Source organism: Schistocerca nitens, chromosome 8 (assembly GCF_023898315.1).
Source record: "Schistocerca nitens isolate TAMUIC-IGC-003100 chromosome 8, iqSchNite1.1, whole genome shotgun sequence".
Taxonomy (NCBI): Eukaryota; Metazoa; Arthropoda; class Insecta; order Orthoptera; family Acrididae; genus Schistocerca; species Schistocerca nitens.
Window position 1 is genome coordinate 43799073 of NC_064621.1, and position 27397 is coordinate 43826469.

The 27397-nt window shown below is 44.4% G+C and overlaps 1 protein-coding gene across 1 annotated transcript in view; it reads right to left on the bottom strand.

The window, feature by feature from the left end:
- Positions 1-6578: 6578 nt before the first annotated feature.
- Positions 6579-27397, bottom strand: part of LOC126198841 (myrosinase 1-like) — a 151670-nt gene continuing 130851 nt past the window's right edge. The window contains exons 9-11 of the mRNA XM_049935423.1: positions 24766-24903; positions 22531-22637; positions 6579-6843 (exon numbers count right to left, since the gene is read on the bottom strand). Of these exons, the coding sequence (XP_049791380.1) occupies positions 6690-6843; positions 22531-22637; positions 24766-24903 (399 nt within the window). The 3' untranslated portion in view covers positions 6579-6689. The remainder of the gene's footprint in view (positions 6844-22530; positions 22638-24765; positions 24904-27397) is intronic.

Below are 27397 nucleotides of genomic sequence, written 5' to 3' on the forward strand. Positions count from 1 at the left end.
TACATGCATCCACCCTCCGTCGCATGGAATCCCCGATGCGCTGATGCAGCCCTGGAGAATGGCGTATTGTATCACTGCCGTCCACAATACGAGCACGAAGAGTCTCTACATTTGGTGCCGGGGTTGCGTAGACAAGAGCTTTAAAAATGCCCCCATAAATGAAAGTCAAGAGGGTTGAGGTCAGGAGAGCGTGGAGGCCATGGAATTGGTCCGCCTCTACCAATCCATCAGTCACCGAATCTGTTGTTGAGAAGCGTACGAATACTTCGACTGAAATCTGCAGGAGCTCCATCGCGCATGAACCACATGTTGTGTCGTACTTGTAAAGGCACATGTTCTAGCAGCACAGGTAGAGTATCCCGTATGAAATCATGATAACGTGCTCCATTGAGCGTAGGTGGAAGAAACTAAAATGAGCTCTAACATGGAAATTAAGCGTTTCCGGACACAGGTCCACATAACATATTTTCTGTCTTTGCGTGTGAGGAATGTTTCCTGAAAGTTTGGCCGTACCTTTTTGTAACACCCTGTATAGCTCGCGCCTGAGGCGAGGCACGGGAAGAGAGAGTGAACACACGCTGGGCGGCAGGATAAGCTGGCAACGCGTAGAACTGAGACTGTTGGTGCTGGCGTTGGTGATTCTGACGCTCATTGGTTGACGGGACTCTGAGTAGAGAGCTTTGTTTCTGCTCACGACGGCATTGGAATCATGGATAGTTTTCTTTTTTTTCTTTTTTTCTTTTTTGATGAGCAAAATTTCTGCCCATGAACTGTGGTAACAACGTAATTGAATGTACTGCTGCCTCTTGTTGCGTCAGCTACTTCAATCTGTGCTACGGATATTGCCAACTGCCAGTCCTCAACGATTTCCTTAGTAGTGAAATGCCCGTGTTTTGATGGTTTATCAAGTGTGGTTAAAAATGTTTTTAATTTTATATACTGGACCAATTGGTTGCTTGAAGTGTTCCAGCCCATAGTCTCAATTTTCATTATTGTCTGGCCTGTATTCCCTGAAACACTTATGAACATGTTTTTGAGGCTTGTCGAATTAACACCATCTGATTGTGTGTTTTAGAACCTTGTCTTGTTGCTTCGTGTTCTCTCCCGTGTGTACAACGGTTGCCTGAGGAGACGGGCGAGCTGGGCCTATTGATTGTTGGAGAGTAAAAGGGCTCGTACCAAGAGCGGCAGTTCGTGTGTAATGAGAGGAAAGCTGTGTATTCTGCTTTAAGTATACACCTCCAGTTATAACCATTATCTCTTGATGCGTTTGTAGTTGCGTGAGTAGTGGCTTAATTTTAAAACCACGAGTTTCTTTAACGTTGTTTGATGATCCTGTGTCGAACTATTGCAGAAGATAACTCTAAAGTCACTTAAGTGTCAGCTTGAATTTGTTTTAGAGATTTCTCTATTTAATTAGAGTAATGTTTATGTGGGAAACTTTGTCTTAACATTTTTGATCTGTGTTTTTTTTCTTTTTTTTATAAGTACCAAGGCATGAAACTTGCTCAGAGAGTTATACTGTAATAAAGTCAATCGTTTTTCAGAATTGTGGCCCGCTCATTTCATTAACTGAACCTTTCCTGTGCTAGCGTAAAGTTGCGCTACAAATAACAATAAAGACAGCGGAAAATATAAAAAGAATTTATAGGTGTACGCAACAGACGTTTTCTGATACAGTGAGATCTGAGGAATGGAAATTTAAGCATAATACTGGGAAGTGAGGAAGAATCTGGTTGGAAAGGATGTACGACGGCAACGAGTACAAACAGGGACAATGACAATCATTGTTGTGAGTTTCGTAGATATGTCATAACCTGCCCTCTGGGGCTGCAGATGTTATTCAGTTCTCTAATATGTGAGAGTTTATTCGGGAGTCGGGATTCGAGAAAAGTGGCTGAACGTTGGAGTGGGACAGAAAGCATTTTGCTCCGATGGGAGTGAGTGTTTTTGACATTTTCTTTGGACAAGAGCTTTAATATGGAGGAGAGATGTGAGGGACAGTGTTCATTGACAAGACACTAGAGAAAGCAAAGTGTATGGAAATCTCTGCGATTGTCTGCACATAGCCAGGATGGCTTTCCGTACTATTGTGGAATATGATCAAAGAGTCGAACTCCACAGATATAACGAACACAATCATTCATAACCAGTTCCAGACACCGTGAGCTGTTCTGCGACAGACCTTGCAGGATAACATCGCTATAAGAAATAATTGAAAGTAGAAGGGTTTGTACAAGTTTCTTTTTCAGGCCTAGAGGGAAGAGGTTCTATATTTTTATTGATTGGCGATTCCATGGCGTTTTGTGTGCACCACGACCAAATAGTGGATAGAATTGGAAGGAAAATCAGCATTGGCCGTATTTCGTTGTTTTATTGTCAACAAAATCGATTTTCGGTCACTAAGTAACGATCCTCAGTGCTGTAATATACAATTAATATTGGTAGGCACTGGTATCAACAAGCTTAGAGCGATCACATAAACTGAGTTTATCTGATCGCTCTAAGTTTATGATTATTGCTTGACACCAGTGCCTACCAATTTTAAATATTATATTACAGCACTGAGGATCGTCACTTAGTGACCGAAAATCGATTTTCCTGACAATAAAACAACAAAATACGGCCAATGCTGATTTTCCTTCCAATTCTATATTTTGGTAGGGCATGGAGGGACGATGATTGCTTCTTGCAAATTATTGCAGTTACACGCACAATCCAGGTTTGAGTTTCATCTGTTCTTACTAAAAAAGTGGTTCAAATGGCTCTGAGCACTATGGGACTTAACATCTATGGTCATCAGTCCCCTAGAACTTATAACTACTTAAACCTAACTAACCTAAGGACATCACACAACACCCAGTCATCACGAGGCAGAGAAAATCCCTGACCCTGCCGGGAATCGAACCCGGGAACCGGGGGGCTGTTCTTACTCCTAGATTCTTTACTGACAGAGATAAGTTGATATTTGTCCAATTTAGTGTTAAAGGTGTCATTGATTCCCAATATTTTGGGTAATGAACCAAGAATGACCAACCAATATCGCTCAGATTTTGGATGGGCTGAGCCTTAACTCTACATTCTGCGCCAATTTTGATAGTGCACACAGGTCAGTATTGAGATTCTCGAAAACTATCTTCAGGTTTATTGGGCTTGCACTTAAATACAAATGGAGGTCATCAGCGTACGTGTGGTATTTGCAGCAGGACAAAATTGATGTATATAACATGACGTATGAGTTTATAGGACCTAATACCAAACTTTGTGGGACGCCTGACATTGCCTGCCTCCATTGGGACCTTACGGTGCTGGAAATGACGCAATGCTGGCGAGACGTCAGGTATGAGCAAAACCATTGCACTGAATCTGACGAGAAATTTAGGCTGCTAAGTTAGACAAGTAAAACGTTGAAGTGGACGGTGTCAAAGGCTTTCCTAAAGTTTAAGAAGCGCGTGACAGTAGCGTCTTGTGCATCCAAACACTAAAATATCTCCACCTGACATGTTTGCCCATGACATAATTTTCGTGAAATACTCCCTAGAACGTTCCAGAAAGAAACCACGACTGACTACATACTGGGACCTCAAAGACATTAATTTATTTGAATTTGGAACTGATATTCTACAAATAGTTTTCGGGGACGCCTTCCATTACCTTCTTGCGCATACTCGAAAAACTTTAAGAATTTACTAACAAACTTACTCAATTACATGAAAAATATGCTCCTCTAAAGACACGAAATGTAAGAAGAAAATTTGCACCTCGACTAACTGAAGAACAATAGCCGCTCGTGAATCACAGAGACGCTGCACATCAGGAATAGAAACTGGGCCCCACTCCTGAAAATCATATTGCTTAGAGACAGTACAGAGTCAGTCAAGCTGTGAGAAATCCTAAACTAGAGAGTGTCCATACCTTAACTGACAACAGAAACATAACAGCTGTCCTATGGAAAAATCTGCGTGGACACAGGAAAAGTAAAAGATGCAGCTGATCCCATTGTCCCAGCTGAAGAATTGAAACGATTGTTCACATAACCGACAACCGCAATTGAACCACAGACGAAACAAAGGCACATTGATTGTCTATGTGGGTAAACGACTGTAGCCACAAAAAATTCTATCTAAGCAATAACGTCAAAAAAGCTATCATGCGTATCAGATCAACATGTACTGGACGCGGTGGCATCACAGTCAAAGTGATGAAGCTTATTATTACTACTGCCCACTATAACATTTATCTTCCACTACTTAGCCACAGGTGTTTTCCTCTGCTCCTGGAAAAAGTGACTAGTTAAGCCACTACCTAAAAAGGACGTAGCTGCAGCACCCTCTTATTACCTACCTGTTTGCATTCTTCTTGTACTGTCCAAGGCCAGCTAACAAATTACCGAAGGACAAACAACCTACAAGACGAATAGCAATCACCTTTCCGTAAACAACGCAGCACATATGCCTTGATAAGGGTAACAGGTGACTTGAAGCTTACCACAACGTGGGTCTCCATTTGGCAGGTTGTCTAATCATGCACGATCTAAATTTGCTGTGGATTTGGGTGTGACAATGACCCGACGCCGAACTGCATGGGAGCACGAAGGCAGGCTTGTTCATAGTGAACATTCCGGTCGAACACATCCGACCACCAAGAGGGAAGATCGCCGTATAGTGCACCGAGTAGACTGTAAGCCCTTCACATCTCAGCTTGCCATCCAATAACAGGAAAAGTTACATGTCATCCGTCAACATTGGTCAGAGACGAGCAGGAGCGGACTAGAGAATTTTTATTCAGCGCATAAGCTACCGTTAATAGCACAAACCGAATGGCTGCGTTTGGGATGGTGCCACGGCCAAGAAGCATACACTGCTTTGAATGGCGTCGCACTGTGTTCAGCGACGAATCGCTATTCTGCTCTACCACGGATGACTGTCGTCGACGAGTATCGAGTATCGTGGCTACCTGTGGATGGATCCCAATGTACCAGTGTTTTGGAAAGGCACGACGACGTTTCTCCTGGTGTCACGGTGTGGAGAGCCTTCGGGTATGACTTCAGGTCACGGCTGGTACTCCCTGAAAGAACTCTGACAAGACAGCGACACATCTACGACGTTCTGCGTCCTTGTGTGTTACCTCTCACTGGACGGTACTGTGGCGCGTTTTTTTCAAACAGAGTCTGCTGGTACACACGTGACACGTGTCTCTATGAAATGTTTGCATGATTCTTAAGTACTCCCGTGACCTCCACGATCCCTATACCTGCCCTTCGTAGAACGCGTGCGGGAACAGCTCGGAAGTTCAGCCCGGTCCGTCCCAGTGCGTGTGCCCAGTTACAATGGCAGTGGACCAGCCCGCCTCAGGAGAGAACGCGACGGCCTTATGGCGCCCTTGCTGCCCATGGTGGCCGAGCTGGTCTAGGCGCTTCAGTCTGGAACGGCGCGACCGCTACGGTCGCAGGTTCGAATCCTGCCTCGGGCATGGATGTGTGTGATGTCCTTAGGTTGGTTAGGTTTAAGTAGTTCTACGTTCTAGGGGACTGATGACCTCAGATGTTAAGTCCCACAGTGCTCAGAGCCATTTGAAGCATATGGCGCCCTTCGCAACCGAGTTAGTGCAAGCATCTAGGCCAGAATTCGTGTTCTCATACCGCTAAGTTACGAGGGCTATTCCGAAAGTAAGGTCCGATCGGTCACGAAATGGAAACGACTATGAAAATCCGATAAAGCTTTGCACAGATGTGTTGGGTAGTGTCTCTAGTATAACCCCAGTTAGCATCACGTCGCTCTTCTCATTTCTGAGCTCGCAGTGAGTGCGTAAAGATGTCGAGAAAATAGTGTCTGCCGCCAAGTACGGGGGCCTGGTGAGAAATTTCCCCTGAAGCTATGCAGCTAACATTACATAACTGTCGTGCTGTTTCGTCTTCAAGACAATTCTCAGCCGCATTCTGCAGGGGCAATGAAGATGCTCCTGCATCGTTTTCAAATGGAAATGTGAGATTACCCACAATACAGCCCGTAATTGTCTCCCTCTGAGTTTCAGCTCAGGTCACATGAACCGCTGGTTATGAAGACAACATTTCGGCACAAGACAACGAGCCGTAGGCCAGCGTAGAGAATTGGCGGAGAGCACTGGCGGCTGCCTTCTATAGCGAGGGTATGGGAAAGTTGGTACAACGCTACGATACACATCTAAGTCGGGTCGGCGACTATGGAGATAAGTAGCTGCAAGGTGTATCTAACTGTTGCAAATAAAACATTTTTGATTTTTACCGTGGTTTCCATTTCGCGACCTATCGGACCTTACTTTCGGAATAGCCCTCGTATTTATAAATTTGACTCGATACAGCAATCACTGAAACAACATCACACGCCCACTCATCTCCTGAAGTTTCATTTCGTTTCCTCCTCTTCTCCCGGGTGATTTATTGATTTAGTCAGGCAGAGGATATTCTAATCAGTGAACGCCCTATAACACTCGTTTGAAGTACTCTAAAATTTACCTTTCCGTCTGTCGATTTCATCCCGTTAACTATAAAGTGTTGAGTTCTATCTGGTGCGGTAGGTGTTGAGGAAAAAATAAAACTATTTGTAGCACACTATGTATTTTATTCACTGCTTCTGTAAAAACTCGAAAGGCGGCTTGTGTAGACGGCTAATTTTGTCAGAATAACCAGAGTGTTGCGCCCGCGGCCCGCCTCAGAGCAGCGGGGGCGTCGTGTCGGCGTCCTCGAAGTCCTGCAGCGGCACCTCCTTGCTCTGGTAGATCTGCCTCAGCACCGACACCGACGCCTTCGCCGTCCTCGGCCGCTCTGGGTCGTCAAAGTCCACAGCGTACAGGCCGAACTTCTTCCTGTAGGACGCAAAACAAATCGCACCAGATATAGTGGGTATTAATGAAGTGAGGTGACAGAAAGAACGAGACTTCTGTCAGGGCAGTATGAAAAATGAAATAGGAGTAATGCGAGAGTTAGTCTAATAATAATTAAGAAAATAGGTATGTGGGAAAGCAACTATGGGCAGCATAGTGAACACATTACTGTAATCAAGACGAGACAAAGCCAATTCCCATCACGATACTACAACTTTATAAGCACATTACATCCATATATGATGAGGACACTGAAAGAATCTATGATGAGATAAAACAAATTATTAAGATAACTGGAGGAGACGAAAATTTAATTCAACTGTGATTAGACAGGAGAAAAAATATGAAAAAGTGAAAAAAAGTTCAAGGAGAACATGGACAAAGAGAAAGAAGTGGAAGGGGAAGCCAGCTGGTAGAATTTGGCACATAGCCACAATTTTAAACATTTCTAACGCTTGGTTTAAGAATCATGTAAGAAGATTGTGTATGTGGAGATGAGCTGGAGACACCAGAAGGTTTCAGAGTGATTTTATAAATAAAAGACAGAGATTCTGAGACCAGATTTTAAACTGTAAGACATTTTCAGCAGCAGACGTGGATTCTAACCGTAATTTATTTGTTACTAACTGCAGATTAAAACTGAAAAACTGCAGAAGCATAGGAAATTAAGGAGAAGGGGCTCGAATAAAAAGAAAGGAGAGTGAGTCTTAGGGTCAACATCAGGCAATATTCGACTGAATCAGTGGAAAAGAATGCAGTGAAACACGAATGGATAGGCTTCAGAGAACGTTATTGAGTGAACCCATCAGAGGGTAAAAAAGGCAAAAACACAATTCGTCGATGAAATCCTTGGATTACTGAATCTAAAGCAAGAGGAAGGAAAATACAAAAATGAAGCAAATAAAAGAGGAGTATGGGCATAACGACGTCTACAAATGAGATGAGCAATAAATGCAAAATCGCTACCCAGGAATGGTTCTAGGACAAATGGAAGGCTGTGTAAGCAGTGATGATTTAGGGAAAGACAAATGCCGCTTTTAGAGAAATTAAAGAAACCTTTGGAGAAAAGAAAAGCAGGGTTAGCAATATAAGGAGCTCAGATAGCAAGACAGTACTAACCAAAAAGTGAAAATTGGAGGGTGGAAGGAATAAACAGCTGCATAAGGGAAATAAATTTGAAAGCTACATTAAAGAAACGGAAAAGAAAATAAGTGAAGATGAGTTGGGATATATGATATTTTGCTAGAGAATTTAGTAGAGCAGTAAAACAACAATGTGGAAACAAGACCAACTGAAGTAGGTGACATTCCCTCAGAATTATTGAAATCTTTGAGAGAGCGTGTTGTTATAAAATTGTTCATTCTGGTGTGAAAGGCATGAGTCTCAGCGAAATACCCTCATACTTCAAGAAGAACGTAAGGACTCTAATTCCAAAGTTGACAAGTACTGACAGGTGTGAATATTAACGAACTATAAGTTAAGTAAATCATGGTTGAAAAAATAATGACACGAATAATTTACAGAAGACTGGAAAAAGTGATAGAAGCCGACCTCGAGCAAACTGACTTTGTGTTACTGAGAAATGTAGGAAAACGCGAGGCAATACTGCACCTGTGACATATCTTAACAGACAAACTGAAAAAAATGTAAACTGACGTTCAGTAGCATTTATAGATTTAGAAAAAGCATTACACACTGCTGACTGGAATATACTCTTTGAAATTATATGGCTATAAGAGACAAAATACAGTGAGTGAAAGGATATCTACAATGTGTAGAGAAACCAGACAGCAGTTATAGGAGTCGTAAGACATGAAAGAGAAGCAGCAGTTGAGATGGATGTGAAATAGGGTTGTAGCATACAATGTTATTCTGACTGTACAAGGAGCCAGCAGTAAACGAAACCAAGGAAAAATCTGAAAGGGATTATTAAAGATCATGACGAAGCAATAAAAACACTGTCGTCTGCCGACTACATTGCGATTCTGACAGAGACGACAAAGGACTTGAAAGAGTACTAAAAGATAATGGATGGCGTCTTAAAAAGAGGTTATAAGGTGAACATCAAGACTGTCGACAGATGCCCACGAAACAACAACACATCAACTCTTTGTGCATGACATTACAACAGGTTCTAGATACCAGCTCTCAGGTTGATGCCATATTCCTCGACTTTCGAAAGGCGTTCGACTCAGTTCCTCACTGTCGCTTGCTCCAAATGTGCGCGCTTACGGTCTATCCGATGACATATGGCGTTGGATAGAAAGTTCTCTAACAGACAGAGAGCAGTACGTCGTCCCGAATGGAGAGACTTCAACAGAAACAAGCGTAACATCAGGTGTGCCCAAGGGCAGCGTAATAGGTCTGCTGCTTTTTACGATTTACATAAACGATCTGGTTGATGGTACTGACAGCGGCATTAGACTGTTTGCCGATGATGTTGTAGTCTACAGGAAAGTAGTATCACACGAAAACTGTGAGCAAATCAATGAGGATTTGCAGAAAATAAATGCGTGGTGTAATGACTGGCAGTTGTCTCTCAATATTAGTAAGTGTAACCTACTGTGTATAACAAGGCGAAAATCCCCATTAATGTACGAGTACAAAATAAATGCCCACTCTTTGGAAGCGGCAAAATCCGTCAAGTATCTGGGTGTGACTATTCGAAATGATCTCAAATGGAACGATCAGATTACACAGGTAATGGTTAATGCGAACTCTAGATTGCGGTTTATTGGTAGAATCCTGAAGCGATGCAGTCCTCCAACAAAGGAAATTGCTTACAATAGTTCATCCAGTCTTATTGTTCGTTTGTCTGACACAAGAGATTGAGAGGGTCCAAAAAAGAGCGGCAAGATTCGTGACTGGTACATTTAGCCATCGCGAGAGCGTTACAAATCTCATAGAAAGTTTGAAGTGGGACACACTTGCAGGTAGACGACGCGCTAAACGGAAGGGGCTGCTCACTAAATTCTAAAAGCCGATGCTCGACGGGGATGTAGAGCAATATTATTACTACTACCAACTTACAGATCGTACAATGATTACCTTTGAAAGATAAGGGAAATTAGAGCTCGTACTGAGGTGTTCAGACAGTCGTTTATCCCTCGCCTGATTCGTGAGTGGAACAAGGCGGGGAGGGGGGGGGGGGAGGGATTATGACTGGCACGAATAGTGCCCTCTGCCACACACCGCTTGGTGGCTAGCTGAGTATATGTGTAGATGACCGAATTGCAGTAGGAATTCTGACTCCAAAGTAATAGACGAGTATAGTTGATTGAGCAGCAAGGTAACTTATAACGGCCGAATTAGGGAGTATATGAACTGCAGACTGGCATAGTAAGAGAAGAGCTCCTGGAAGAGAGAAATTTACAAATTCCGAATATAAATTTAAATGTTAAGAAATGTTTCCTGAAGGTATTTGTCTGGAGTGTTGCGTTGTGTGTAAGTGAAACAAGGACGATAAACAGTTTAGAAATGAAGAGAATAGAATTTTTTGATATTTGGTGCTGAAGAAGAATTCTGAAGATTAGATGACCAGATTGAGTAGCTAATGACGAGGTACCAAACTGAAATGGGAAAAATGAAATGTAGAGCACAGTTTGATTAACAGAAGCGATCGATTGTTTGGACACAACCTGAGGCATCAAGGAATAGGTAACCTGGTAGTGGAGGGAAGTGAGAGGGCCAGAAATTGTACAGTGGGCTCTTGGATGGAATGGAATGAGCAAGTTCAAATAGTTACGCAGAAGCGAAGAGACCTGCACAGGACCGATCAGCCTAGAGTACTGCATCAAAGCAACCTGTCGACAGATGCCCACGAAACAACAACACATCAACTCTCGTATCCTGCATAATGGTCCATTATCTGGAGGAAACTTACCAGTTTGATGATTTTTTTAGTCTGAAGGAAGAAAGGAAGGAAAATTAGGTTTCAACATCTCGTAGACACCGAGATCATTACAGATGGAGAACAAGCTCTAATTGTTTCGAGGATGGGGAAGGAAATCGGCCGTGCCCATCCTGATATTTGCCTGGAGCGATTTGGGGAAACCACGGAAAACCTAAATCTAGATTACCGGATGCAGATTTGAACCGTCGTCCTCCCGAAAACGAGTTCAGTGTGCTGCTCACTGTGAAATCTCGTTCGGTGTTTTTTCCGTCTGACAGCGGAGTGAAATACGACCCATGTGTGTTTAGTATTCAAACACGGCGCAGACTGCACCTATTGGAAACATAGTAGGGTCAGAGTCAAACGTTTCTCCAAAATAATATAATCTGCTGAAAAAGAGACCTGCGTGGTTTTTTTTAAAATAGTAACCTCTTGCCCAGTACTTCATTCATAAAAGGAAACAGCTACGAGCATTCATCTGTGTAACAGAGGCGAAGGCCTCAGTTCCGGCGTCAGCGCAGTTGGGTACGACGCTCAGTGTCTCCAGCCGTGGTCGGGACAGTGACGCCTCGGAAGGTCGTTTCAAGCCCAGACTGTGCGTTCACAGTGACTTCACGGCATGAAGGATTGTCAGCATGGGAAAGCTGGCTATCAAACTGGCATTGACCACAAGGACGTCATTCGAATGTTTAACCGCTATCGTGGGGCACAAAATTTTAACGATGTTTCTCGTAGTAGGCTCTCTACTAAATTTGGCTTTTAGGTCCCTTGAGAAGAGCACAACAGAACTATGTGCTTTCGTTTCAGACGCAACTGGCTGGAGTGTGTGGTCTAAGACGGCCAGCAGTCATTTCCATATTCAATTTGCCTTCTAAAGCCCGTTAGAACAAGGGTATAAACCTCACAGCAGTGTTGTGCGTGAAGACAGTAGGCAATATGACAGAAAGGAGCCTGGGTAAAAACAGCTTCAGATGCTCAGTAATGATATGTGCAGGATTTGTTTGACGCATGGGGAACGTCATACAGGAACGTGGAGGTGACCAGGTACCATTCCACATCTGACAGATGGAGCCCCACAGGTTCATAATTTTGGTAAGTTGTTGGATCAAACTGCGAAAGTGTGTCGAACGGCTCTCATGTTGGCTGAGGATAATCCATAGGCTGTGCAGTACTGGGACAAGTACTCAACCCTCTGCGATGTGTTCGGCTTTGGAGAGGATTACGCACTAGCACGTTGGACCTACCTAGTGAGTACTTTTCTTCAAAAATATAATGATCTACGATATCTGCGGCCACGAACCTGACTGAGAGCACTTAGGAATACCTGAAACTCGCATTGTGTCATCAGAAGAAGATTCCTCACACACTGGATGACATAGTGGGAAGCATGAAAAGATGGAACCAGGTATGTTACAATCCGTATGGTGATATAATACGGTACTGAATAATTGGAAATTTATTCACTGGCAGTGAATTATTTGACATCAGTTGTGTTAGGTGTAGATGTACTATCTGTAGATGTACTATCTTTTAGTGACTCATGAAAATTTCCCGCTTATCTTGAGCGGTCGGCTTAACTGCTTCAGCTACCCGTGCATGCTCAACGCACTGACCCGAATCCGCATATGTCACTCTGCCTATATCCTTTGCTACAGACGACTACATTCGCCAACTAAAGCTCATGAACGTTATTAATTGGACTCCCACAACAGAGAGAAGAAAACCACGATGAATCAAGACTAATGTCTTTAATCATGATATGCCCACCTAGGCTTGTGATACTAACTTAATTTCTGAAAGAACAGGCATTGTTGACGATCCACTATTATATCAAATAATACGAAATTTATTTGCTGAACGCAATTTCTTTGACATTGAGTGTATTAGATATATGAGTAATACCACTTACTGACACATGAAAGCCGGCCGACGTGGCCGTGCGGTTAAAGGCGCTGCAGTCTGGAACCGCGAGACCGCTACGGTCGCAGGTTCGAATCCTGCCTCGGGCATGGATGTTTGTGATGTCCTTAGGTTAGTTAGGTTTAACTAGTTCTAAGTTGTAGGGGACTAATGACCTCAGCAGTTGAGTCCCATAGTGCTCAGAGCCATTTGAACCATTTTTCACACATGAAAATTTGTGTCAGGCCAGAACTCAAACCCGAATTTCCCGCTCATCATGAGCAGTCGCCTTGACCACTTCTGTTAGCCATGTGCCCCACTTGCACTGACCTAAACGTGCATGTGTCACATTTTGTACGTCATTACCCCATAGTCCACTATATTCATTATCTAATGCTCGCCAAAATCCAGGTTCGAATCTAGGTCTAGCACAAATTTCCGTGTCACTTATTGATAGTATCTACATCTACATTTCGCAGGCCAACCAACGGTGTGTGGCGGAGGGCACTTTACGTGCCACTGTCATTACCTCCCTTTCCTGTTCCAGTCGCGTATGATTCGCGGGAGGAACGACTGCCGGAAAGCCTCCGTGTGCGCTCGAATCTCTCTCATTTTACATTCGTGATCTCCTCGGGAGGTATAAATAGCAGGAAGAAATATATTCGATACCTCATTCAGAAAAGCACCCTCTCGAAACCTGGACAGCAAGCTACACCGCGATGCAGAGCGCCTCTCTTGCAGAGTCTGCCACTTGAGTTTGCTAAACATCTCCGTAACGCTATCACGCCTACCAAATAACCCCGTGACGAAACGCGCCGCTCTTCTTTCGATCTTCTCTACCTCCTCTGTCAACCCGACCTGGTACGGATCCTACACTGACGAGCAATACTCGAGTATAGGTCGAACGAGTGTTTTGTAAGCCACCTCCTTTGTTGATGGACTTCATTTTCTAAGCACTCTCCCAATGAATCTCAAACTGACACCCGCCTTACCAACAATTAGTTTTATATGATCATTCCACTTCAAATCGTTCCGTACGCATACTCCCAGATATTTTACAGAAGTAACTGCTACCAGTGTTTGTTCCGCAATCATATAATCATACAATAAAGGATCCTTCTTTCTATGTATTCGCAATACATTACATTTGTCTATGTTAAGGGTCAGTTGCCACTCCCTGCACCAAGTGCCTATCCGCTGCAGATCTTCCTGCATTTCGCTGCAATTTTCTAATGCTGCAACTTCACTGTATACTACAGCATCATCGGCGAAAAGCCGCATGGAACTTCCGACACTATCTACTAGAGCATTTATATATGTTGTGAAAAGAAATGGTCCCATAACACTCCCCTGTGGCACGCCAGAGGTTACTTTAACGTCTGTAGACGTCTCTCCATTGAGAACAACATGCAACACAGCTGGTCTGATATTCCGTAGGCTCTTACTTTGTTTATCAGGCGACAGTGCGGAACTGTATCGAACGCCTTCCGGAAGTCAAGGAAAATGGCATCTGCCTGGGAGCCTGTATCTAATATTTTCTGGGTCTCATGAACAAATAAAGCGAGTTGTGTCTCACACGATCGCTCTTTCCGGAATCCATGTTGATTCCTACAGAGTAGATTCCGGATTTCCAGAATTGACATGATACGCTAGCAAAAAATACAGCTGATGTCAAAGAACTCACGGTCGGAGCACAAATTTCGATTGATTTCGTACAGCTTTGGATCATCAACGTCTGTTCTTTCAGAGATGCAAGCAAGTGTTACAGAACTACACGAGCATATAACAACAACGAAGTAAGCCCCGATTCCTCGCATTCTCATTCTCCCTGGCGTGGGTATCCAGCTAATAGTGTTAGTGAACATTAGGTGATGAATTCAATAAACTGTAGCACAAGGATGTAGACAATATGGCGTATGAAGGTCTAGGTCGATCCAAGGGAGCGTGCACGGATGGACCAAGTGGTCAACGCAAGTGCATGCGGTAAGTGGGATATTTGGATTCAGGTCTTGCTCTGGCACAAATTTTCATGAGTCACTAAAATAAGTACATCTACACATAATACACCTGATCTCAAAAAATTCGCAGAACAAATTTAGAATTATTTTTTACAACTGTGGATCATCAACAAGATCTGTTGTTACGTACATGCAAGTGCGTACGGTACTGAATTTTACACAGCAGCGAATCAGCAAATTTCTACTTCAAAAGTGTGCACTTTCCAACAGTCTATTACAACGGTGTGAGCCAAACCGAGGGCTCGTTGCTGTAATCATACTACTTGCTACAGCCTGCTGGCGCAACGTTATGCTGCACTGCCTCCAAAAATGGTTCAAATGGCTCTGAGCACTATGGGACTTAACTTCTGAGGTCATCAGTTCCCTAGAACTTAAGAACTACTTAAACCTAACTAACCTAAGGACATCACACACATCCATGCCCGAGGCAGGATTCGAACCTGCGACCGTAGCGGTCGCGCGGTTCCAGACTGTAGCGCCTAGAACCGCTCGGTCACCCCGGCCGGCCACTGCCTGCCTAGGAGCTACAACAGAAGTGTCCAGTGGTTGTACAATAAAGTTTGCGTGAGCCGGGACGCTTGAGCAGCGTTGTGACAAGTGGCGTACTTCAGATTTCAGAGCTGCGGGCCGGCCGTGGTGGCCGAGCGGTTCTAGGCGCTTGAGTCTGGAACCGCGCGACCGCTACGGTCGCAGGTTCGAATCCTGCCTCGGGCATGGATGTGTGTGATGTCCTTAGGTTAGTTAGGTTTAAGTAGTTCTAAGTTGTAGGGGACTGATGACCTCAGAAGTTAAGTCCCATAGTGCTCAGATCCATTTGAACCATTTTTGTAAATTGTTATAGTGTGTTGGGAAAGTACCAGAGTTCCAACGGATAACAGAAAGCACTAACGCTCAAATCGTTATAGGCGCTGAAAGGTGGCTAAATCCGAAATTTTTGCGATGCACCTAATGGTGTTCAGGAAGGATAGGTTAAATACAGTTGACAGTGACGTGTTTATTACTGTTAGAAATACGAGTAGTTTATCTTCCAGCGAAACTAAAGGAGCTAGTTCCTTTGATTAAGTATGGGCTGAGAATCGCTGAAAGGTTCAGAGAAAACTTGGATCCAATGTCAAACATGTACCCAACTCATACCATTATAGTTGGCCGTATCTTCAATTTATCCTCGATAAGTTGGCGAAATTACACACCTCATCCCAAATTGCGCTAAACGCATTCTCCGGAAATTATTTTGTACAGTTAGTCCATGAACAGTAAACGGTTGTTGAATCACACTGGACCTCTCAGCAATAAGGAATCCTGAGCTAATAACGAGCATCAATACGGTTATTGGGATTAGTGAAGACAGAGCTGTCATAGCATAACTCCCAAATCCTCCGAAAATAAACGAACAATATTTCGATTCAAAGAAGCACATAAAAATTCGCATGACATCTTCCTGAGAGACTATCTGCACTCCTCCCTCGCAGTCCTGCAGCCGCAAAGTAAGTTAACTAACTCAGATTACAAATCAACTAACACAAATTCCGAATCAAAATCACACACAAAATCAGAAGTTCCACCGAACATCCGGCGAAAATAACAGAGGCCTGACCACTGCAGGATAACTATAAGTCTCCAGTGAAGTGACGCGATATATTTTGGTGTCGCGACCACCGATACGAAATTGTTCCCTGACCGAAGACGTGCGGCTGTATCGCCGCCCAGACCAGCACGCGTCTTCAGTCTTTAACTTAAACAGTGCCCGCTGAAGGCGCCGGTCCCGCCCTACAAATAAACACCCTCCATCGACATCACTAATGTCTTCATGTTACAACTAATCTGATACAACTTTTTACACATAAATGATAACAAAAATCTGAACGCACCACTACCTGCGCGCTAAAATTGCAAATGAAACTAATGCCCCACACTTGGCTGGCTCTGAGCACTATGGGACTTAACATCTGTCGTCGTCAGTCCCCTGGAACTACTTAAACCTAACTAACCTAAGGACATCACACACATCCATGCCCGAGGCAGGATTCGAACCTGCGACCGTAGCGGTCGCGCGGTTCCAGACTCAAGCGCCTAGAACCGCTCGGCCACCACGGCCGGCGACAATTCACAACTGTTATACCGATGGTTCTAGATCAATGGTCTTCCTGTTTTCAATCTGCACCCGTTGAGATCGAAGACCTCTCTGTGCTTCCCTGTGACCCTCTAATCTGAACGCCAGCCAGTCCACGCCACACAGCGCCCGCTACCCGTGCAGCTGACTCTTGTGTGTAACGGACTCCTCATCTATTTGACGGAAACCAAAATCGTACCATCTTATGGCGCAACTTGAGGGATCTGCAATCTACATGGTCGTAGAAGCGTCTGAGCCTCTTATTCAGAACCTCCACTTGGATCTGTAGAAGAGGTTTGCAATCGGTTCTGTCGACTATGCTGCAAATGGGTGAGCTCTGCTTTCATTTCGCAAGCAAGTCATTCAGCCATTAGCATTTCAGATAGCTGCTCGAAACCAGAGAGACTCTCTTCGATCCAAAGCAAAACACGTTATTGGTACTGACGTCAGCCACCACCAGCTCTGTCTGCACCCTGGGCTCATTGTGTCATGTGGAAGGACGAGTTTCACATCTGGAATGACTCCACTCAGTATGCACACAGAGTGCCCACTGGCTTTTTCCCCTCCTTGGCAGCCATGTACCTAAGGGGCTCCAAAATACACCTAGCATTGGAGCCCCCAACTGCCAATAATCCTATCCTGCCTGGATGTTGCAGGATGAGAGGTTTCCTGTGGAAGAGGAGAAGCGACTGCATGTGGCTGAAGGACAGTGTCAACCACAGGCAGCACCTGGAAACTGTTTGCCAGGTTAAGAAGGGCGGCTTTACATTCAGCTTCCTGGGAAGTCTTTCACTGCCTGCCACGTCCTGAGGCGATCTCTCACTCGACCACAGGTGAGGGGTGAACCTCAATGTGAGCAGTAACTGGGCTGGCCACCACTGCAGACCTTTCGGCGGACTCACAGGTCGTGTTGAACGTCCGTTGCATCCTCACAGCTATCCCACAACAGTGATACCTACCCACTGCAGCCTCAAGCTGTGTAACCGAAGCCAACACAGCCTGGAACTGAGAGTGAAGTGTCACCAACTCGGCTCGCATCAGCTCATGGCAAACACAGTTCCTATCCTTACTAAAGATCGTGCAAACCGCTCTACACAGACGATCTAAGACTACTAACGTCCCTGCGGTATTCTAGAGAGTAACGAAAACTCAAGAACAGATAGCGCCCAAATCCTGTCTGTTAGACGATCTAAGGTGGCCTCCCTATTGGCTTCCCCACAAAATCTTTCACAGTCTGCCTCTCCTCTGATCAGTCTCCTATTCGACCACGGGTGACAAGTCAAATTCAGTCTGGGAGTACACCAGAAGGCCAGAGTGCTGGACTAACGGGGGATGTGTGGAACGTGCTTTGTGTCACCTGGATTCCCACGTCTGGTCCCTGACAGTAACGCCTATTGGCGACAGTCTCAAGCTGTGTAAGCGAAGCCTACCCTGCCGGAAGCTGTGTGCGAAGGGTCACCGACTAGTTCGCATACGAACACAGTGATCACAATCCCTATCCATTCCAAAGCCAAGATGTTGTTTCAACTTGCCTAAAAGATGGAATTCTAATGATGCAAGACCGCGAAATCCCGATGGGCATCATTCCACTACAACTGGACCGTGGTCCGTGGTCCGTACACCGCCAGAACTTCATGGTGAATTTCTGTGCAGTTTATACGTTGTGCCTACAGGGATCGTACTGTTGCCCGTACTTCAGTTCTGAAGTACTTTTCCAGCTGCCGCGCCATTTTTACTCCCAGACTTTGGTGCAGCTGCTACCCGTACCGAAGCAGAACTGTGTCTGCAAGACACCTGGCACACGTAGTCTCTTCTGACAGCGCACTGCTCTTTCTGCGTAATTGTCTTGTCGTGGGACGATGTGTTAACTTCCTCTTCGAAGTCCCTACGTATATGCGCCATGTACCTGGTCTTCAGGTGGAGCCTGTTGGCACTTTTCTCTGAGACGATGCGTTCCCACCTGTTTCGGGAAAAATGTGTTTTCGGCAAACTGATAAAAGCGAACAGAATGCTAAACTGTATACTGCCTGGAATCAGCTGGTAAGTGGAAGAAAAAAAGAAAGATCAGGGATTAACGTCCATTGATGCCGAGGTCATCAGAGGCGGAGGGAAGGATGGTGAGGGAATTCAGTAAAAGTTCTTCTGGAAGGAACCGTGCAAGAATTTGCCTCAGCCAACTGAGGGAAACCACGGAAAACATGAACCCAGATGGCCGGACGGGTATTCCAACTGCCGTCCCCCTGACTGCAACTCCAGTGTGCTAAACACCGAGCCATCTCGCTGGCTGGTGAAAATGGACAAAACGAACTCAACTTCAGTATTTCCAACGGGAACACAGGAAAGGAAGTGCGTGATCGAAAAGAGTTTTCAAAACTGAACATTTTTGTTCAAAAATTCGCTGACATCATCAAAAAACTCTTCGTGGAAACGCGCCACGTTACGCCAGACAAGCAAAGCCAACTGGCGAGAGCTGCCGGTAGTCGGTGCAGCTTGCGTTCCTCCTCGGCTCGTGCCAGTACTCCCGCCTAACAGGATACGTCGTGGCTGTACGCTCTCAAAGACTGGTGGTCCTCAGCTATTCGTTCAGTAATGACGTACTCTAAGGAAGAGTTATCCGTAGAAGAACGCCAGAATTACCAATAAGCAGAGGGATACGTTTAGATCGGCGCGGACACGACACGATTTTAAGCGACTTGAGGCGCGAATTCGCAACTGTGTTCAGGTGCAGCCTGCTCACAATAGCAATTAGCCAGTCTGTTGACGTGCTGGAGTCTACGTCAGTGTAGATAATCTTGCTGCACTAAGTCTCGACACACTTATTTCTACAGGAAGAGAACTACTGGATTCCAGGGTGAGTGCAAGTACCGCCTGCCGTATTTTACACGATAGTTGATTACGTCCGCATCACACCCACGTTCATCGGGCATTAAGCGAAGATCATTTCCAGACAAGATTCGCCTTCCGAACTTGTTTTATCACTCGAAATATGGAGGTAACTCCCCATTCATATTGTGGACTCGTGAAACTACTTTGAATTCTAATGGCTAGGTAAATATTAAGACTCCTTACTGTTCGTCAGAAGGAAGCCATAACTGGTTACGTCAGCGGGACATCGGGAGCACAGAAACCTGGTTTGTTTTCATCCATGTCCAAGTTCTCGAACCTTATTTTTACTGATGAACAGTTAAATAGTAAACGGTGCTTTGGAGTTCTTCACCATGCGCAGGCAGAAATACTAAAACATTTTCCAGCGGCACCACTGCTGTCAATGTGGTTGTATCAAGGTTTGAGAGTGCACAACTTTTTTTCTTGATTGCCAGGCGTACCGTTAACCAAACTTTCCGTGGTCAATAGGTCGGTACAGCATTGTCAATGTCTTGGACGCCATACTCTATACGTTTTAACACCCTTGATTATTTATTTCGGGGGAGGGGGATATGAAAGACATTACTTATCAGCAATACCCTACGAAGCGAGATGTGATGAAAGAATTCGCGGATGCAGAGATACTCCACGGAGGTCAAAGTCCAAAGGAAGGCTGAGGCATGATTTTGCTTAGAACAAAACGGAAACAATTTTGAACACCAGTTATAGTAAACCAAAACAGAAAAATGTGAAATTTTCTAATAATTTGTTAGAAATGTTGGAACTGGAAGTGATTTTTTCATGTTAGTTGAAAGTGGAAGGAATAGCATTTCCTGTATTGCAACATCAGAAAGCACGTACATTATCCTACAATTATTTTTCTTTTCTCCAGACTGTATTTTAAACTATATTACCTAAATGGTGCAAAATAAGAAAGAAGTTTCTTTCACAAAAATGTTCAGTTGTGTAACCTCTTTTCAACATATCAACTTTTGCTCCAGTATTCCTCGGTACTCAGAAGTGGGGTCTGTCTTCTCCATTTCCCAACAGTTTCCAAGCAACGTAAGAGACACCATTATATGCATCTTTACCGTTGTGGTTAAAACACATTTTACCTGAAAAGGAGCGAACGCAACGTTTGCAAGGAAAAGTGTCTATTTGTTGAATCTCAAACACACTCTATATTTTTAAATGCTGTTGTGTCCATCATGGAGGCATGTGGGTAACGTACAATCTCTACAAAAAATTCGGAATAACATATCGAGGGGGAGTAATAAAAAAGCTTGAGATTAGGGGAGAGTAATAGTATATGCGGGCGATGCTTCATAAATCTGATTAAGAAACAAGACACTGTAGCTATTAGATGACTTTTGGTATTTGGGCCACAAAATAACTGAGGATGGCCAAAGTAAGGAGGCTGTCAATTGAAAGAAAAGCGTGATTAATATAAATTTAAATGTTACGGCTTCTTCTCTGAAGGTATTTGTCTGAGGTGTAGTCTTATGTAGAAGTGAAAAGTGGACAATAAGAAGTTCAAGCAAGAAGACAATAGGAAATTTGGACATACGATACTACAGAAGAATGCTGAAGACTAGATGGGTGCAGCAAATAACTAACGAAAATATACTAAACCGAGCTGGAGAAGGAAGTAATTCGTGGTTCAACTTGATTACAGGAAGGGATGGGGCATATTGTAAGGCGTCAAGTTTGGTGGTGGGAGTGGGGGTGGGGGCGGGGGGGGGGTGTGTGGAGTAAGAGGCGGTAAAACCTGCAGCAGGAGACCAAGGAGACCAGCAGCGAGCAGGATCAAATGGATGTAGGTTGCAGAAATGAAGAGACACCAGCACAGCGAACTGCACAAAACCTGAGACGAACAGGCAGAAAATGATGAACATTTGGAAGAACTGTTAATGGAAATGGACAGATCGCTTACAGCAAAATATGGACAAGGATAAACAAAAAAAAAGAGAAATTATAGAAGCTCTAGAAATGAATTAAAATTTGTACCATGACCAGGACTTGAACCTGGGTCTTCTTACTTTCTAGACAGGTGCGTTAGCCATTATACCATCTTGAGCTTATTTTCCCCTCCATAGATCGTCACTATCGCTGATGCTCTCCGGTGTTGGGAAAGCACACCAGTGTTGGACATAATGGGTAAAATCCTGCCTGTAGCTCATGTGTAGATGATCTATAGATTTGATATGATTAAATTTTCGTTGAGACATTTGTGTCTCATCTCTATTGTAGATAAAGAAGAGACTCAAATGTCTCAAAGAAATTTGATTATATCAGAACAAAGAGAAATCAAAGAGAGAGTACCCCAAACGACAACAGCTAATTGAAGATTAAAAAGTGAAAGAATTCCGCCAAGTTTAACATCAGGATGCAACCAATAAAGTTCTATCTTTGGTGAAGGAAGCCTCTGCCAAGAGAAATAGACTTGTCTCCAGATGCGCTCCAGCAATCAGTCTCAAGTCTTGGAACTGTTCTTCTAAGGCCCGTAACTGTACGAATCTGACGGGTGGACAGCGAGAGAAAATGGGAAGCAGATAGTGGGAGAATTCGAGAAGTGAGCCGGTAAAAGTAGATTCGTAAGGTAAACTACACGTTAAAGAGATGTTACGCAGGATATGTACAAAAGAAAGAGACAAGTTGGTGAGAACGCTTTAAAGTATTCCAGGCTTGCTAAGTTGAGATCTGGAGGGATAAGTTTAGGGGAAACTGACAGGGAAGAATATTCATAGCGTGTACAGTAGAAGAGTGTTTGAACACGTAAGTAGTGGAAATTTAGAGAGATGTGGAAAGAAGAAATGTAGTTTGGGGTAAGAGCCCGAACCATGAAGAAAAAGAAAACGGAGAAAGCTGTAAACGGTTGTACTCACGTATATCCATCCATCCACTCTAGAGTGTCGATCAGGGCCCAGGCGCTGTAGCCGATCACCGGTACTTCGTCCTCGTTGATGGCTCGTAGAACGGCGGAGAGGTAACCCTGAAAATACCCCCAGTAGTTGGAACTAAGACTCGTTTAATAATTGGTTTATTTTCCATGTCCAGAGTACGTGATATCCATTGCCCATCCAGTATTTAGCAGGCATTACGTCTGGTCATCTGCGGCCGGCTCACTCTATTGTGTTTTTGTGGACATCAGCAGGTGTTATTCGACCGCTGTGTCTCCACTTTGGCATCTGGCGTTTCCACCTTCGAGGCGTACCTTACAAAATCAGTTTATTCTTTTGCACACAAAAAACGGCAGTAGATAATCAAACAGTGGCTCTCTGTTTAGTAGCATGATGCAATCCATGGTCCTATGAGAGTAACTGTTGCTATACAGATGGACTAGGTGCAATAGCCAAGAAACAGAAAAAACTCAGCTCTGTCAGTTATTTAAAAAGTACACCATCTTCGATTAATACATCGCACCAATGAGAAATAATAAACAAGAGGGCAAGTTCTGTTCTTTGACGTGTATAATTAAAAAATGTAATCTGGAAAACCATACAGCAGACTTGTTATACCGTGATTAAAGCGTAGGTTTCTGCACGAGAGATGGAAGACACCTTCGGTTATACCAGGAAGTGAAATTGTCGATACGGAGTTAGAGGGACTGTTTAGCTAATTTGAGGGCAAAGGACGAATGACAAAGAATGCCTGTCATCGGTTTGTTGAAGTAATTACATAGAAGGGGCAAATTTTGGCATGACAGCTTTGTACTGGAGGTAAATGATAGATACTTGGGGCACTCCAGCATCTGCGTGAAAAATTCGGTAATCAAATTGTTTGTTGTTGGATAAGATAGACAGTTAGTGAGGAGGTAAGCAGTTGGAAGATATAACTGATTGGAAGTGAATGCCAGTGATGTTTGAACAGAGGGGCGGAATAGCGTATGGGGATAGAAAGTGGGAGTATCGACACTCGTTGTATTGTTGCTACAGAAAGCGGACTGGGTAGAGGAAATAGGCATCTCTGGGAGGCTAAGACGGAAGCCACACCGGGCAGTGGATAGAGACAAAGTAATTCAACATATTTGTGGATACCTTTACAGTGCCAACTAAGGCTGCCAAGTAAGTAACCACAGTGCGTTGGTGTTTAGGAAGTGGATGTGGGAGTGAGATAATTTGTGCAGCTATCACACCATTTGCGTTAAGGAACTGGGGGAAAGAGTAGGTTTAACTGAGTTTGATAAGACTTGGAAAGAAAATGAGCCTGTTTGTGGAGCTAGTTAATTATTACAATGAGGTGGAAGATGGAATGTGGCGATAGCGGTATTTGTTGGTGTGTGTGAGAGCGTACAAAAGTGTAGATGTTTTGCAGGGCTATTGTGATAAATCTGTATATATCTTCAGCCGCTGGATAGGTATTAAAGGAGCATTAAGGATGATAAGGAGGACGTATGGATGTATGGGTACAGTGTACTCTGGTTTCCTAGTAAGTGGCCTCAGTTTATTCTCTAGGGAACGTGTGGAGTGGAGTGCGGTTAATAGTAGGTAGAGAGTCTACGTTGAGGCATTGCTTACGCAGGTGATGCGACTTGTAACGAGGTCAGATGGGTGGAGTTTTACATTCGTGGGTTTCGTGGTCGTTGTAATGCATTCTGTCAATGGGGGTCTGGGTTTCAATGACATTTTAAATAAATGAAGGCTCGATTTTGGATAAGGAGGTCGAAAGTGGTTTGGTAATTTCATCAACAATAAGCAGGAAACTAAATAAGCAACTTCATTTATACTGGGTAAATTTACTCCACGCTTGTGTGAGAATGCAGTTGGCATTAAAGAATAGAAACATGGAAAGATATCTGCCATTATTTGCCGCTCCTATCCCCGTGAAAATATACTGTGGTGATTGAGCTGGTACCCATAAAGAAAGATGGAAGGAAAAGGTCGCTAACAAGTTTATTAGTGACTGAGCCGAGGTTGGGACTTTACAAGAACGAGAAAAGATTTCGGCTGTTACAATTTAAAATGAAATAATTAAGTGAAAGTATGGAAAAACAAAATTTGAATGCCCGGAAGGGATTTGAACATCCAAATGGAAAGCACCCTCTGCCATGCAAAGTACATTGGATGCCCATAGGCGAAGGAAACTTGCCGCCAGACGCAGGGTGTAGTGGCGAGACTCACCGTGTGGTAGTGGATGCGGCCCGTGTCGTTGAGAACGCCAGGGGGGTCAGCGAAGCCGTTCTCGGTGATGAAGATCTGGTAGTCGGGGTACTGGCTGTGCACCCAGCGGAGAAGCTTGCGCAGGCCCCACGGTACGTCCTGCAACCGAAGTGGGAGGCGTCGAGGAGCGGTAAAGCAAATTGAGTCTACTGCAAGACTCGTTGGGAACCCCTGCGACCCTAAGAATTCCAGATGTGACTGAAGTGAACCTTGTACTACAGATCAGCTGCACGGTAGTAAGACATTGCTAGGGTTGCGTAACTGTATTTTTTCTCCTGAGTTTGAGGATTCAGTAAGGCGTAAAGTCCATACGTGCTAAGGTCAGAGACACTGTGAACTACTTAATCCAAAATATCCGGACACACCTCTGTAATGCGGAACTGACAACTAGGTCTCACAAAAGGCCGATCTGCCAACAAAAGTGGAGGCGGGAAGTACGAGGGCAGTTCAATAAGTAGTGCAACACATTTTTTTCTGAAACAGGGGTTGTTTTATTCAGCATTGAAATACACCAGGTTATTCCCCAATATTTTAGCTACACAACACTATTTTTAAACGTAATCTCCATTCAATGCTACGGCCTTACGCCACCTTGAAATGAGTGCCTGTATGCCTGCACGGTACCATTCCACTGGTCGATGTCGGAGCCAACGTCGTACTGCATCAATAACTTCTTCATCATCCGCGTAGTGCCTCCCACGGATTGCGTCCTTCATTGGGCCAAACATATGGAAATCCGATGGTGCGAGATCGGGGCTGTAGGGTGCATGAGGAAGAACAGTCCACTGAAGTTTTGTGAGCTCCTCTCGTGTGCGAGGACTTGTGTGAGGTCTTGCGTTGTCATGAAGAAGGAGAAGTTCGTTCAGATTTTTGTGCCTACGAACACGCTGAAGTCGTTTCTTCAATTTCTGAAGAGTAGCACAATACACTTCAGAGTTGATCGTTTGACCATGGGGAAGGACATCGAACAGAATAACCCCTTCAGCGTCCCAGAAGACTGTAACCATGACTTTACCGGCTGAGGGTATGGCTTTAAACTTTTTCTTGGTAGGGGAGTGGGTGTGGCGCCACTCCATTGATTGCCGTTTTGTTTCACGTTCGAAGTGATGAACCCATGTTTCATCGCCTGTAACAATCTTTGACAAGAAATTGTCACCCTCAGCCACATGACGAGCAAGCAATTTCGCACAGATGGTTCTCCTTTGCTCTTTATGGTGTTCGGTTAGACAACGAGGGACCCAGCGGGAACAAACCTTTGAATATCCCAACTGGTGAACAATTGTGACAGCACTACCAACAGAGATGTCAAGTTGAGCACTGAGTTGTTTGATGGTGATCCGTCGATCATCTCGAACGAGTGTGTTCGCACTCTCCGCCATTGCAGGAGTCACAGCTGTGCACGGCCGGCCCACACGCGGGAGATCAGACAGTCTTGCTTGACCTTGCGGCGATGATGACACACGCTTTGCCCAACGACTCACCGTGCTTTTGTCCACTGCCAGATCACCGTAGACATTCTGCAAGCGCCTATGAATATCTGAGATGCCCTGGTTTTCCGCCAAAAGAAACTCGATCACTGCCCGTTGTTTGCAACGCACATCCGTTACAGACGCCATTTTAACAGCTCCGTACAGCGCTGCCACCTGTCGGAAGTCAATGAAACGCTACGAGACGAAGCGGGAATGTTTGAAAATATTCCACAAGAAATTTCCGGATTTTTCAACCAAAATTGGCCGAGAAAAAAAATGTGTTGCATTACTTATTGAACTGCCCTCGTAATTTGCTGTCAGCAGACAAGCAGTGACAGCGCAAAGACTCGGTCAGGATAGCTCAGTGACATTAAATGTGGACGGATGTCATCTGACTAACAGATCCATTAGGGACTATTCAACCCTTTTAAAACTGCCATAGTCGACTGTTGGTGATGTGACCGCGAAGTGGGAAATGCGAAGGAACAAGCACAGCTAAACCGAGATCAAACAGACCCCATACATTGTCGGATAGCGACCGTCGACCCTTGCGGAAGGTGGTTGTAAACAATCGTAGGAAATCAGCGGACGGACCCGCCAATGAGCGCTACGAGTAATGAGAGTGTCTCCAGTAGAGTTCAGGCCGTAATAATGGCAAAGGACGGACACAGCCCATATCAATGTTCACTAACAGGAGTCCGGATACTTTTGATTAGATAGTGTACGTCACTGCGTGGAATCTAAGAATGTCTGAGCATGCTCCCTGGGACGAGGAAGACAGAGCATACACACAACAATTAACTGACTGAAAGGTGACTGCTGAAAGATGAGAAGTTGTGGTAAGAGAGGAAACATCGGGGAGCTGTATCCAGCTAGTCAGAAAATACGATTAGCTAAATCGGGAAAAAAGATCACTCCAGTGCATGACATTTCAGTATTTACAGAGCGCATGCGATGTAACACAATATGAAGAGGAGCCTGTGACCGCGGCAATGAGTCCCGCAAGTTACCAGGAAGACATAAACACAACACATAGATATCGTATTAATTGACGTAAATCCAGCTGATGATCGGTGTTTATACCTCTGGACAGCGTAGTAGAAGTAAAATAAATTGCGACTGGT